Source organism: Pagrus major, chromosome 16 (assembly GCF_040436345.1).
Source record: "Pagrus major chromosome 16, Pma_NU_1.0".
NCBI classification, from domain to species: Eukaryota; Metazoa; Chordata; class Actinopteri; order Spariformes; family Sparidae; genus Pagrus; species Pagrus major.
In genome coordinates, this window is record NC_133230.1 from 6389091 (window position 1) to 6400575 (window position 11485).

At 39.9% G+C, this 11485-nt stretch overlaps 2 protein-coding genes across 2 annotated transcripts; one reads left to right on the plus strand and one right to left on the minus strand.

The window, feature by feature from the left end:
• Window positions 1-542: 542 nt before the first annotated feature.
• med6 (mediator complex subunit 6) lies at window positions 543-5117 on the minus strand. The gene is made up of 8 exons (XM_073483586.1): window positions 5078-5117; window positions 3934-4093; window positions 3623-3714; window positions 3173-3255; window positions 2933-3041; window positions 2346-2461; window positions 2058-2085; window positions 543-1245 (listed from the first exon to the last, which is right to left on the minus strand). Exons 1-8 carry the CDS (start codon window positions 5097-5099, stop codon window positions 1115-1117), a joined length of 741 nt encoding a protein of 246 aa, XP_073339687.1. The 5' UTR covers window positions 5100-5117; the 3' UTR covers window positions 543-1114.
• Window positions 5118-6640: 1523 nt separating this feature from the next.
• LOC141010560 (tetratricopeptide repeat protein 9A) lies at window positions 6641-11485 on the plus strand. Its single transcript, XM_073483585.1, has 3 exons — window positions 6641-7212; window positions 7657-7839; window positions 10726-11485. The coding sequence occupies exons 1-3, from the start codon at window positions 6732-6734 to the stop codon at window positions 10806-10808; spliced, it is 747 nt and encodes a 248-aa protein (XP_073339686.1). The 5' UTR covers window positions 6641-6731; the 3' UTR covers window positions 10809-11485.

The window sequence follows — 11485 nt, forward strand, 5'->3', positions numbered from 1 at the left end:
AAAATTGGATAATTTCACCTCTTTCTGCATTGTGCTGTTATTTATAAGGTGCCATATGTAAGAATTGGTCGCATCAAGTCCAAAAGGTTGGAAACCACTGGATTGATTTTTAATTATGTGTTGAGTTTTATAAGCTTCATATTATTTTTATCATGAAAAATTTTCAATTACAATAGTACCTCCAGCTGTCAGGTACATGTAGTGTAAAAAGTACAATATTTCTCTCTGGAATGGAGTGAAATAAGAGTATAAAGGAACATAAAATATGTATTTAAGTTACTTGAGTAAATCTGCTCACTTTCCACCACAGTAAATCATGTTTGATTTGTGTAGTAAGGCCTCCAAGGGTAATTATCTTCAGCCATGATAAAAAACACTTGGAGTTATGAGTTTTTGATCATGAAAAAAAAAGTATAATTAAGCTGTTTTTGATCATGACAAAAACTAATATAATTTCATTGATATTTTGTTTATGTCATGAGAAAACAATGTGATCAAGCAAGACTCAAGACTATTGTCTGCCAACAACAAACACATCAGGACACGATAGCTGATACCTTTTAATACAAAAACACAAAGAGCAGGGTATTCTTTACAAAAAACACATACAAACAATTGAAAGTGTTTGTAATTAAAGAGGAGCTTTTTGCTTTTCAGATGAGATAATGCTTCATGACACATCCCCCTGTAAAGCATGCTGGGAATCAAACCGTCCTCTGAAGTCACTACAACACAAATATTATGCTGATGTCAACAGTAAACCGACACTGATGCTGAGGTCAGCTTATCATCAAAAAACCTCATCCTTAGCATATACTGCTAAATGCCTGCTGACATCAGACAGTTAACCCCCGTTGGTAGTACGGCTGCCTGAAAGGTCCACAGTGCCAAACCTATCAAGTGTACAAGACTAAGGTTACAGGGTAAAAGTAGTCCTGGCACTGAGACAAGCAACTGACTGACCCTTTTGGTGCCAGATCATTCTTAGCATCCTATAAACTGATCAAATGAGCAGAGCGGAAAGATAACAAAAATACTCCCAAGCTGTTCTTTCAGTTAGTACTGCAGGACTTCACATTTCTTTGCTCCATCTTCCCAGAATGTGAGAAAAATATCACTGTAGCCTCGCTCTCTTCTCAGGAGGAGGTTTGCTTGGCGGTGCTGGGGCGGAGGACTTTGTGGCTGGTTCCCTTTCCTCTTGTTTTACAGCTTCTGTGGGGGGTTCAGGCTCCTTCTTCACCTCAACTGCAATATAAGAGCACACAATTAAAGAAAAACTCATGGATCTTCTGGATATCTTCACACCATTATCAATAGCCCCATTCACACTGCCCTTTGATTCCCGCACTCAAAGGGCAGTCTGAATGGGGCTACTATCTACTTTTAATTCCAAATCTAAAATTTCTGGATATAAAAAACAATGCACAACCCGGGTTCCCAAAAAAATTGGGACGCTGTGTAAAATGTAAATAGAAACAGAATGCAATCATTTGCAAATGAACTGTGTTTTACAGTTGTGTCCTGTTGAACCTCGCCCCATCTTTGCTTGTGAGCGACTGAGCCTTTCGAGGATGCCTCTTTCACACTCAATCATCATCACCTATCACCTGTTACCAATTAACCTGTTTACCTGTGGAATGTTCCAAACAGGTGTTTTATGAATGTTCAACAACTTTCCCAGTCTTGTGTTGCCCCTGTCCGAACTAGTCTGAAATGTGTTGCTGGCATCAAATTCAGAATAAGCATATATTTCCAGAAATCAATGAAGTTGATGAGGTAAGATTAATACATTTGGCTTTGTGCTGTTTTCAATTGAGTATATGTCAAAAAGGATTAGCAAATAATCACATTGTGTTTTATTTGTTTTACAATGTCCCAACTTTTATTGAATTAGGATTGTAACAATAGCACTACAAGTTAAACATAAACCCACCAATACCAAGACTGAATATAATCCCTTTTACAGCCCTTTCAATGTTAAGCACTGATGTCCACAGACTGACTGACTGACTATTGATTACATTAGGATTGGAATATAACGTATTTGAAGATCATACCTGGAATAGGCTTCTCACCAGGCTTAGGCTGAAATTGCAGAAAGAAAAACAATATTACTAAGATTCAATCACATTAACTTTAAATATTTTTTTATTTCAAATGAAATGACAGAAAATATTAAAACATTAATAACTGCAGTCTGTAGACCCTTTTATACTGCCTTTGCATTATGCTGACGTTGTTTCGTTCAGTGTAGAAAAGCAAAGGCGGCATGATGACAAGTCTTCTTTATGGCAGTATTGCAGCATCTCTGTTTAAAAAGGGCCAGTTTAACTGTTGAACTGTACCTGGTAGAATGTTGGTGGAAACTTGGACCTGAGGTCCAAAAGGAGTGTGTCAACACGGTGCCTCTGAAACAGTGAACTTGGTTCTTCCTTCTTCTTTGACTTTGGCTTAGTTTTTTCTGTAAAAAAGAGAAAGAGTTGTGTTGATCACATGAAGTTACTATTTTAGTTCAATTTTGCTCTGACTCAGTTTATTTTATGTCTTTAAGATCTGTGGCACATGTCTGATTTAGCAGCTGTTTGTAATCGCACTGTTTCAACTGATTTCATCATTTACACTCAATTTATGAAAGAAGACAACATTTTATCAATAGGAAACATGTCAATCTGAGAAATACAGTAACAGTAATGTACATAGGCTACTTCATCGCCCTTGTAGAAAGTGTTTACTTTTATATAGAGCGGGCAAGTGAGAACTGATCACAAGTGGTCACTCGAGATGCATGTAATGAAATGATCGACTTAGAGCTGTCCACTTGTGATCGTATCACTCAGGACAGATGTTAAAAACAGGTCTGATTAGGGCCACTGATCTTATTACAGGAACCATTTCACCTATAACTATATTAAATTAACTGCCAAAGCCTAACCTCTTTCCTCCTGGTCCTTGAAGTGCCACCAGTATCCTTTGGATGGGTGATAGCGGCAGTACGACATGGCCTCATCAAAAGCAGACTGGATTCCATGGACAGCAGAGAGCTAAAACAGATGTGATTGATTTCACTCACAATTAAACCCCTATCCAGTCAACACACCAAACTCCCTCTTCAACAGCCTTTATAATACACAGTTCCAGGTGTATTTTTTAGGAACATTGTAGAAATTCTTACCGCTCTTGAGCTGATAACTGTTCCCAGGTCTGGGGCCTGATACACCACTCCTGCTATGATGTAGTAGTCAGCCATGGGAATAACTACAGGACGAAAACATACAGTAGAAGAGACAATAAGATCCTCACATGCAAGGTTGTGTGTGTGTTACCTTTCTGGTGACGGTGACAAGCATAATCAAACATCTAATTATTGACATTTTAAATGAAATAAATGTAACAGTTTCAGGGTTAGGGTTAGGTGTTGGGTGTGTGTTTTGTTACCAGTGACCACTTTTATGCAGCTGGATAATGATACAAAGGACATCTATGGACAGTTGTATCACTGATAGGCTGCTTATTAGGCTATTTGTTTTTATTAAACAGTCATATACATGCTCCTTGGTCATTGACTGGACAGTATCCCACAATTTAATCATTTGAAAATTGAATCAGATGCTGCACTGCTCACCTTGTGTTGCTGACTGCCTCTGTTGTTTACGGATTATATAAAGAATTGGCTCCTGAGCATGAAGAAGAATGTACTCCACTCCCACCATCTGACTGAAAATAAACACAAACAATGTTTGCTTTTAGTTTTGCAAATGTAAATCAATACTACACATTTGCTGCTGGGTAAACAGAACAAGTTATAAGTACAAGCACCACAAGTTGTGCATCCATTCAGTATCTTTGCATGATATGAGACATAATTTCTCTATTTTCAACTTCCTTATTGTGCTTTTTTCCCCCACATAACACCACTGTGTAAGATAAACTTACTTCAGATGTTCCAGGGTAAGCCGCTGCATCTTCACTACCTCATTATTACAGGTTCGGTCGTAGAAGGGGTTGCTTCTCTCAGAGAAGTAGTCCAGTACATTTCCAGGGTTAAGAATCGGCACCCAATTACTGTCCACCCAGGAAATCCCAAGAAGGTTGTCTGTAAATTCAACAAAAAAATTAAAACATGTCCTGAGCTGAGGGCACGTTACATACATGTGAGGTTCACAATGATTAGGATTATACTGAATGGTTTGAAGGCATGGATGAAGCAGGCACTCATCATAGCCTTATATATTATGTACGGCTCTGTTTTAATAAATATAATAAAACAACTTCAATCAGAACTGTAAGACCTGAATAAGCATTTCAGAATAACCAAACTCCTGAAATATTGAGACACATTTTTTTTCCGTATTGATATTGTTTGTGTGTTTTGTTTGAACAACATAAAGTCATTTAACGTCTCATATTTTTTTAGGAAAGGGTTCACTTTTGAGCCCTTTTGAGAATGGCGTTTATATGTTTTTAACAAATGAACTCTTCCAGTGTTAAACTAGTATCAGGTCCATTATGAATAAAGCCCGTTACAGATGGTAGTGACAGAAGAATAAGGAGACTGTAATTTCTCCTCCTGCATCTTAGAGCGGCTGAGTGCTGCCATTACTAACCATCAGTTACTACCAACTACGTACTTATCACAGTACCAAAGCATAAAAATCAGTCATTTTACTGATAAATATAACGAGTGAAAGGTCATTAACTTGTGTTTAACTATAACGGAGCAGTCAGTGACCGCAACGTTATCTAAACTGCAAATTTCTATAACGTCAATTATTCAAACCCTAATTTTCCAGAAACATTGCTGGAATGTATATGCAGAATATATTTATTTGTTTTCTCTTTTAGCTCAAACGTAAAACAAAACCGAAAGCCAGCAAGCATTAGCAAAATTAGCCGAGCTGCTAATCAAAGCGGAGGAGGTGCTAATCGCCGCTAACGCTAGCTTTTAGCACGAACAATATATCATATACAGAGCAGCTTCATGTCAAAGGGTACACACAGAACATATAAACAGACTTATTAAATCACTGCAAAAAAAACTGAATGGAAATAACTTAATATAAAACGGGGATTTGTCTACCTCTGAAATCCACCGCCGCCATGATATAAACAATTGTCGCACAAAGATGACGTATTCACTAGGTTTCCGGTAGTTTGATGACGTCGCCTCAATCGTCCCGATTAGTTAAATTGGGAGAAAGAGCACAAATTAAGTGTTTTAAAGTCATTTTAATAAAGAGAAAATGTGTACAAAAACGAGACACTACTGTTATTATTTTAATCTTACTATTATATTATTAACTCGGTGTTTTTTTAGCCTCATAGGCCACAAAAGGTAAACACAGCAATCCAAGAGCACAGTGACTGAGAGAACCATAATGAATCTGTGTAGCCTATAGTGATTTTTAAAAAATGTGATTTGGCAATATTAATATTTAATTCTAACAAACCATTAAAATTAATTTGTAAGAGATGTAGTACTGCGGGCTGTGTAAATCCCAATAAAAGTAGTGCAAACAAGCATCAGTTTGAGGATTACGCAATCGGCCATATTTATTAGCCTCCGTGGCTCGTGATCTTTATTTTCGATCTGCAGCATTTGCTCCAGAGAGCCGAAATTCCAGAGACACACCCAGACAGCTGAGTTCACAGCCCTGTGAGTGTGACAGGACAGATGGATTTAAGCATGGTGAAAACACAAGCTTACACACATTCCAGTGTTGTTGATAGAATGACACTGTAATGAGAAGCAACAAAAGGAACAGCCGTATTCATCACTTGGCTGTCTGCCCCTCTACTTCATAATAGAGGCTCATAACACTATTACCCAGGTTTGAATGACATCATAGCCTGTCATTAAGGGCTGTAGCCTGTCATGAGTGTGTCCAAAGTGGCTGCGCAGAAAGCGAACAGTCAGGGGGAACAGCAGGCCGCTCGGGCGAGAGACAACAGGCTGGATGATCTTTATCTGATAGAGATGACTGCATTCCTCTAATCTGAGATAAGAGCGAGGGGCTGAAAGGGCATATTTAAGTGTAAGGGGTTGATATCATCTTACTGTAAGATATATGGTTAAAGAGGCTGAAATGGTGCCAATTTCCAAATTAATTTCCACGGGCAGACACAGAAAAATCTGATAAAATGAGTCATTATTCATTTGTTTGATGCTTTATGTATTTTATTTGACTGAAACGTAATAAGACAAGACATACAAGATAAAGAACACAACATATATTCAGGCATATTGAAGCAGGAGCATATTTAACTGGAAATATTTTATTAGGTATAATAAAAAAATAACTAATGTGATTTTTTTTTCTCAATACAAATTATTGCACAGTCCCTTTATGGATAAAAAAACCCCATATCTACAAATAAAGCATTGTCATTGCATCTGTTTGGAATAAATCTTTGTTCAGTTTCCAAATAAGCTGCTAATGAAATTATCTTCAAATAAACTGATGATCAAACCTCTCCTCTTCCTGCTGGAGGACCCTCATGGGAATACTGGCCTTGTATTTATCGACCAATCGGCTCATCGGAGGGGTAAAATACGAGAACAGGCTACAACGGAGGAGCGCGCATCGCGCAGGGTTGCGCACAGAGAAGACGTAGCTGCGACACTGGGAGGCGAAGACGCGACTATACGGCCGAGAAGATGCAGTGAGGAGCCTCAATTTCCCAGCTAATCTCCAGCCGGGCGTCAGGGCAGCTTTAATCAAATAACGTCGAAAATGAGCGTAATCCAGGCTGGGCACGACGGCAGGGTGGACGGCGGCAGAGGCAGCCACACCGACAACGGCGGCGGCTCCCCGAGGCTCCAGCAGTGCGCTCAGCCTCCCAACAGCAGCAGCAGCAGCCGGAGCAAAGATGCCAGATACCAGCAGCAGCTCCAGCAGCAGCAGCGGCATCATGGTGGGTCGATGCTGAAACAACCATCTCACAACGAGCCGGCCGACGTCGTCAGACGGGCGCTGGACTTCAAGTGCCAAGGCACCCAGTGCTACAAGGATAAGAAGTACCGGGAGGCGATTGGCAAGTATCACCGCGCTCTGCTGGAGATTAAGGGGCTGTGCAGGGTGCTGGGGGATCCGGACCCCAGCTCCAAGCCCCCAGCCTCCCTCCTGCCGACCATCAGCAAGTCCACCACGCTGACAGATGAGCAGAAGGGGGCCATGGAGAATGCAGAGCTGGAGTGTTACAACAGCTTGGCCGGTAAGAGACGTCTCTCTCACACATTCTCACACACACACACACACACACACACACACACACACACACACACACACACACACACACACACACACACACACTCTCATTATAGTGATCTGTTCCCTTTTCAACAGAGAAAAGATACTGGGAATACTCCAGTGCTCATGAATGATTCATAAGGAGAATGAGTCACTCCCAGGCTTACCCCACTGTCCCACTCACTTTATCTGATACCCACCTCATATTGATGGTATATTTATTCACCTTCCTGCCAAATTCACTCATTACATATTTGATATTAAATAACCTGAGACATCCAACATATCTTGTTGCCTGATGGGACACACATTATTACTCCTGCTGTATAATGAAATATTAACATTGGCTCATGCAGTGTTATCAGTAACTTTTCCACCCCTCCTGTCATTTCCTCTTCTCCCACTCCAGCCTGTCTGTTGCAAATGGAGCTGGTGAACTATGAACGGGTGAAGGAATACTGTCTGAAAGTGCTGCACAAGGAAGGAAAGAACTTCAAAGCTCTGTACCGGTCCGGCGTGGCCTATTACCACCTAGGAGACTTCCAGAAGGCCCTGTACTACCTGAAGGAGTCACACAAACAGGAACCGTCAGGTCAGGACTGAGCTTCAGTACCGTGCAGTCGACTGTACCGGCTACAGACCCTCACTGGTTTTGGTTTGATAAAAGGAATCATGTTGGGTTCTGATCTTATTTTCTTCAGAATCTTATGACAGCGATGAAACAGTCAATGCAGTGATTTGTTGATTGCCAGAAAATTAGATGAATTCAATCAACTAAAAATATGTTTCAGCTTAAAAAAAAAATATGAAGAGCTGCTTGCTTTTCGCTTTTTGACACAATTTTGAATTGAATACTTCCTCTTCCTGCCATTTTCTGCTTCTACTCCACTACGATTGCAAGGGAAATAATGTCCCCTTTGCTCCGCTGAGTTTATGTAGAGCTATAGTTAAAGTTATAGTGAACAAAAAGATGCATTATAGATTAAAGTGGAAACAACTTTCCCCCCTTAGCCTTTTTTTAAGTGGTATTATTGGTGCCACGGTCAAAGACATCCAGATCACTCTCTGTTTTTCCCAACAATCAACAACACAGGGCAAAATGTGAGTTTATGCATTCATCTGAGTCTATAATGGAGACATGACAGTAGATAGAAATGCTGCCAGGCTGCCAGACTGATCAAATCTACACCCGTCGTCATTTTCCCGGGAGATTTCATGCTGGTAGCAGACAAAACAACATAGTGAAAGTGAGGTTTATAGGGAAGCAATCTAACGCTGATGGGGTCATTATTCTATAGCCCTTACATTCGACATACAATCAACATAACTCTTAATGATAATTTAAAGAAAAATTGCTGCATATAAGGTAGTTTAAATAAGCTCCACCTGGGCTGGCTACACCATTAAGATGCTGCTAACAGATGAATGCATCAGTAATAATAATATATTACAATGAAACCTCAGCAAGAGCTTTTCTGCTGAATAATGACTACTTTTATATTTGATTCTGTAAGCACTTTTTGTATCGTTGTACGTAGGGCTTGGCGATGTGGCTTTAAAATAATATAACAGAATTTTTAGGCCATATCACGATACACGACATGTGTCTGAATATTTTAAAATCCCCTTAAATATCACAATATTTTTGACCAAATACCTCAATATTAAGATTGCAACAAAATATATACACAATGAGATTTTTGATAAATAATCATCAGCAATGTAGATATAATACCTAATTGGCTAAAGGCAAGTATTAGAACAAGTAGAACAGTCTGGTTAGTTCAGAAAATGTCATCACTTTACTGTAATGCAGCCTTTAAAACCAGAAAAAGACAACACTAATGCCATATCACAATAGAACCATATCCATAATCAAAGACATATATATAATCTCATATCAAGATAATGATATATATAATAGATATCGCCCAGCCCTATAGCTTTATGTCTACTCCTGTATAGAATCTGAATACTTCTTCCGCCCCTGCTTTTGGATATTTGGCTCAGTTGGCATTGTGAAGGCTTTACTCTGGCTTCTGCTAACTTGTGATGGGTGTTTTATGGGTTTTTTATTGGCAAGTAAGTAAAAGATGACTCAGTAATATGTAGAGTTTGGTGGTGGTATAAATTTAGTGGATTCCCACAGATCTGACCTGGGGCCACTGAGATGAGCTGGCTGAAAAAAGCAACACAAGAAACTGCATCAAATCTAATCAGGACTCTCAAATGAAAATGAGATTTTTTTTTAATCGAAGGGCTCAATCTCGTACCTGTGTAGTTGTCCTGTTAACTGTCTTGAAGGAAGTGGATGTAAAGGCTCACAGAGGCAGGTGAAGGACTCAGGTGAACGTCTCAGGCAACAAGCAGGTTTGCTGTGTTGATGTTTGCAGCAGGAAAGAGGTCGGAACAGACAGAAACAAATTAGGAGGCTGACTGCATAACAGACTGACTCTGTTATGACTGTGATGGTTTGGCCTGAAACTGAAGCAGCTTACCGATAATGAGCCATCATCAATTTTATTGTTTACACCTGTGCTTTTCCTACTGCGATATGTCAACCTGAGGGGAAAGAGACAGGTTTATATGCAGGGGAGCTTATTAAGCGATTGGAAACAGGTGCACAGGTAGGCGTGGACGTCAGGTAACGACTGACGGTTGGAAACACGGGGGACTACTACAGGACCAGCAATGTTACGTCCATGTTAACCAGTTTGTAGTCTCTTCTCTGCCTTTGTTGGCGCTAGCGTGGCAGGAATGTGTGAGAAATGCAGTGCTTGTACCATATATACTACTATTAGAGGCCATCTGCCTCCTTAGGGTACATTTAACATTTATAGACTCTACATTTAATAAAACATCGGGAGGGAGAGATTAAAGTAGTTCTAATTTTTTTGGTGACCTCCCAGAAAAACCTCTGAGGGACCTAGGCCTAATTTTGTGAACCACAGCTATGAGAAACTTTTACTTGTCTCAATCATAGTGTCCCATTTGATCAAGTTTCAAAATAATGTTTGTTATGTGGTTTCTTTTGTAGTTCTGGTGCGGTGCATGTATGTAATCAGTGACAGAGTATTCAGTTTATTTAAAGAAACAGGGTCAGACTTACGTATACTCGTCACCTTGGGAAATCAGCGCGTCTTCAAGTGGTTTTTCTATTCCTGTTTTTGCTGTTGTCATATAAATGTACAATAACAGCAGTTTGGTTCATGTTTATTTGCCAGTGTTGGTCCTGTAAGACCCTTTCAAAACCACACTGGATAAACTAAAAAACAAATGCATGGTGATGTTTCTGGAAACACCACCATGTTTATCTGCAGTTCCTGATTTCTTTTTCCAAAAACTAGTTCCTGTAGCCGCTTTACAATGCCCCATGCACCACTGAGTTCAGTTTAGTTGGAAGATTTATGAGCACATTCACGCAACTTTCCTGCCTGAGCAGGAACTAAATCAGCCTTTTCCTGTCTTTGTTTTCCAGACACCAATGTCATCCGCTACATCCAGCTGACAGAGATGAAGATTCGCCGGAATGCCCAAAGGGACAAGAAAGAGGCGACATAAGCACTCGCCGTCTGATGAGTTCTCACCCGTCATAAATTTAAGCCCTACCGTGTGCCACCCAGACCTTACACACCACGAGTTAGAGGTCCTGGTGTGAGTATTTGTTTGCTTTTGCCTTGCACAGCATCTGGTGGCCAGTTATGTGATTGAACTTTATCATTGTGTGCTTGAAGCATTTTTTTTTCAAAGAATTGTACCTGAATACTGAATTTCTGTCTCCAAACCACCAAATTTATCTGGTATGAATCCCAAGTATTTTTTAACCTTTACAAACTGATGCACTGCCAGTCCAAACATTGCACATACAGGCCAACACTTGTGATAGAGACAGGAGCAACAACGTCCTCAGAGTGAATCCAGCATGTCTGCAGGCGAGCGTAACTGTAATTTAGCAAGTGCCCTCGCACAAGATGTCTTTTGGAAATGCCATGGAGTAAATGAGTAACAACCACCTACACTTCTGTCACCATACTTTGTTCCTGAAGTACAACGAAAACCAAGATTTTTTTATTCTCTCGATTATATTTGAAGGTGCTTTTTAGTGAGTAGGTTTTTTTAAAGTGTGTAGGCAGGGACATCAAGAGCACATGGTTGCTAATTGCAGTACGAACTAAAGAGACATATCACAAAAATGTAAATAGGCTACTTTATAAAAATCATAAAAAAAATATAATGGA